At 54.5% G+C, this 2,056-nt stretch overlaps 1 protein-coding gene across 1 annotated transcript; it reads left to right on the forward strand.

The window, feature by feature from the left end:
- The first annotated feature begins 315 nt into the window (after positions 1-315).
- Positions 316-1,282, forward strand: LOC120323555 (splicing regulatory glutamine/lysine-rich protein 1-like). Its single transcript, XM_039382849.1, has 2 exons — positions 316-625; positions 959-1,282. The coding sequence occupies exons 1-2, from the start codon at positions 542-544 to the stop codon at positions 1,187-1,189; spliced, it is 315 nt and encodes a 104-aa protein (XP_039238783.1). The 5' UTR covers positions 316-541; the 3' UTR covers positions 1,190-1,282.
- Positions 1,283-2,056: the final 774 nt, after the last annotated feature.

A 2,056-nucleotide genomic window follows, 5' to 3' on the forward strand; every position in this document is an offset into this window, starting at 1 on the left:
AGATGACAATGGAGCCATCCGGCCAGAGCTGGGCAGCTGCATCAACACAAAAACCAGGATTAACACCCCATCTGATGGGTCAACACTGGAACCAGGACTGATGATCTCCCAGGACAGAGCAGCTCACTGGATCTCTCTCTCTCTCTTTTACAGGACAGGACACAGAGACAGACAAGGAGTGGATAACAGATGGACAAGGAGAGGAGGATGGAGATGGACATGGAGAGGACAAGGGAGACGGACAATGAGGACGCGATGGAGATGGACAAAGAGAGGACACAGGAGATAGATGAGAAGATGACAATGTAGATGGGCAGGACATGGAGCCAGCCAGCCAGAGCTGGGCAGCTGCATCAACACAAAAACCAGGATTAACACCCCATCTGATGGGTCAACACTGGAACCAGGACTGATGATCTCCCAGGAGGGAGCAGCTCACTGGATCTCTCTCTCTCTCTCTTTTGCAGGACAGGACAATGGAGACAGACAAGGAGTGGAAAACGGAGACAAACAATGAGAGGATGATGGAGATTGCAAGGAAATGGCAATGGAGACGGACAAGGAGAGAACAAGGGAGATGGACAATGAGGACACGATGGAGATGGACAAAATGAGGATGACAGAGGTGAACAATGAGAGGACAACGGAGACGGACAAAGAGAGAACGACACAGATGGACAAAGAGAAGGGGAACCCCAACCCCAGCCTGCCCAGGGCCAACAGCCGGGCCTGCCAAGGTGGCCAAGTGGACGTGCCATGGGCCAGAGCTGGGCAGCTGGATCAACACAGAAACTGGGATTAACATCCCATCAGCTGGATCGACACCGGAACCAGGACTGCTGGATCGATGTTGGATTGTGGACTGACATCCCATCTGATGGATCAACACCGGAACCCAGACTAATGTTCTCCCAGGAGGGAGCAGCTCACTGGATCTCTCTCTCTCTCTCTTTTGCAGGACAGGACAACGGAGATGGACAAGGAGAGGATAACGGAGACAGACAATGAGAGGACAGTGGAGATGGACAAGGAGAGGACAACGGAGATGGACAAGGAGAAGACAATGGAAATGGAGAAGGAGAGGACAGCAGAGATGGACAACGAGAGGATGACAGAGATGGACAAGGAGAAAATGATGGAGACAGACAAGGAATGGACAGTGGAGATGAACAAGGAGAGGATGACATAGATGAACAGCAAGAGGATGACAGAGACAGACAAGAAATGGAAGATGGAGATGGACACTGAGAAGACATGTTAATAAAAGATGCTTTTTTTTTAATGCTGCTCGTCTGTTCCTGGTCCATCTCAGGAGAAAGGCAGGTGTTGGCAGCATAAATAATCATGGAATCACAGAATATCCTGAGGTAGAAGGGAGCCACAAGGATCATCCAAGTCCAACTCCTGGCCCTTCACAGGACACCCCAACAATGCTGCACCCCCCTGCCGAGCACCCCCCTGCCAGGGCATCCCCCTGGATACACATCCCCCCGGACACACATCCCCCCAGCTTAGCATCCCCAAAAGCAGCATTCCTCCAGCTGAGCATCCCTCTGCCAGCCCGAGCATCCCCCTGGGGAATCATCCTGCAAGCCAGGCATCCCCCCAGACCAGCATCTCTCCAGCTGGACATCCCTCCAGCTGAACTTCCCTCTGCCAGAGCATCCCCCTGGACACTCATCCCCCCAGCCAGGCATCCCTCTGGCTGAGCATCCCTCTGGCTGAGCATCCCTCCAGCTGAGCATCCCTTTGCCAGAGCATCCTGCCCTGGCCAAGCATCCCTCAGCCGAGTGCCTGAGCACCTTTCAGGCTGAGCATCCCTCACATCAGCATCCCTCTGGCTCAGCGTCCTTCCAGCCGAGCACCCAGTGCTGGCCGACAGCCAGTTTTCCCCCAACAAACCCACCGAGATCCCAAATTCCCCCCGCAGCAGCCACGGCGGATCAGCTGCCCATCCCTATTGTCACCCAACAATGGGAAGAGCCCGGTCCCGCTCCCCGGGAGCGCTGTTAGCCCAAATATTTGCTTCCCGTCTCCAGGGTGACGGGGTTGCCGT

This window comes from Pipra filicauda, unplaced genomic scaffold (assembly GCF_003945595.2).
Source record: "Pipra filicauda isolate LSUMZ 115617 unplaced genomic scaffold, ASM394559v2 scaffold285_size1263560_pilon, whole genome shotgun sequence".
In the NCBI taxonomy this organism is placed as follows: domain Eukaryota; kingdom Metazoa; phylum Chordata; class Aves; order Passeriformes; family Pipridae; genus Pipra; species Pipra filicauda.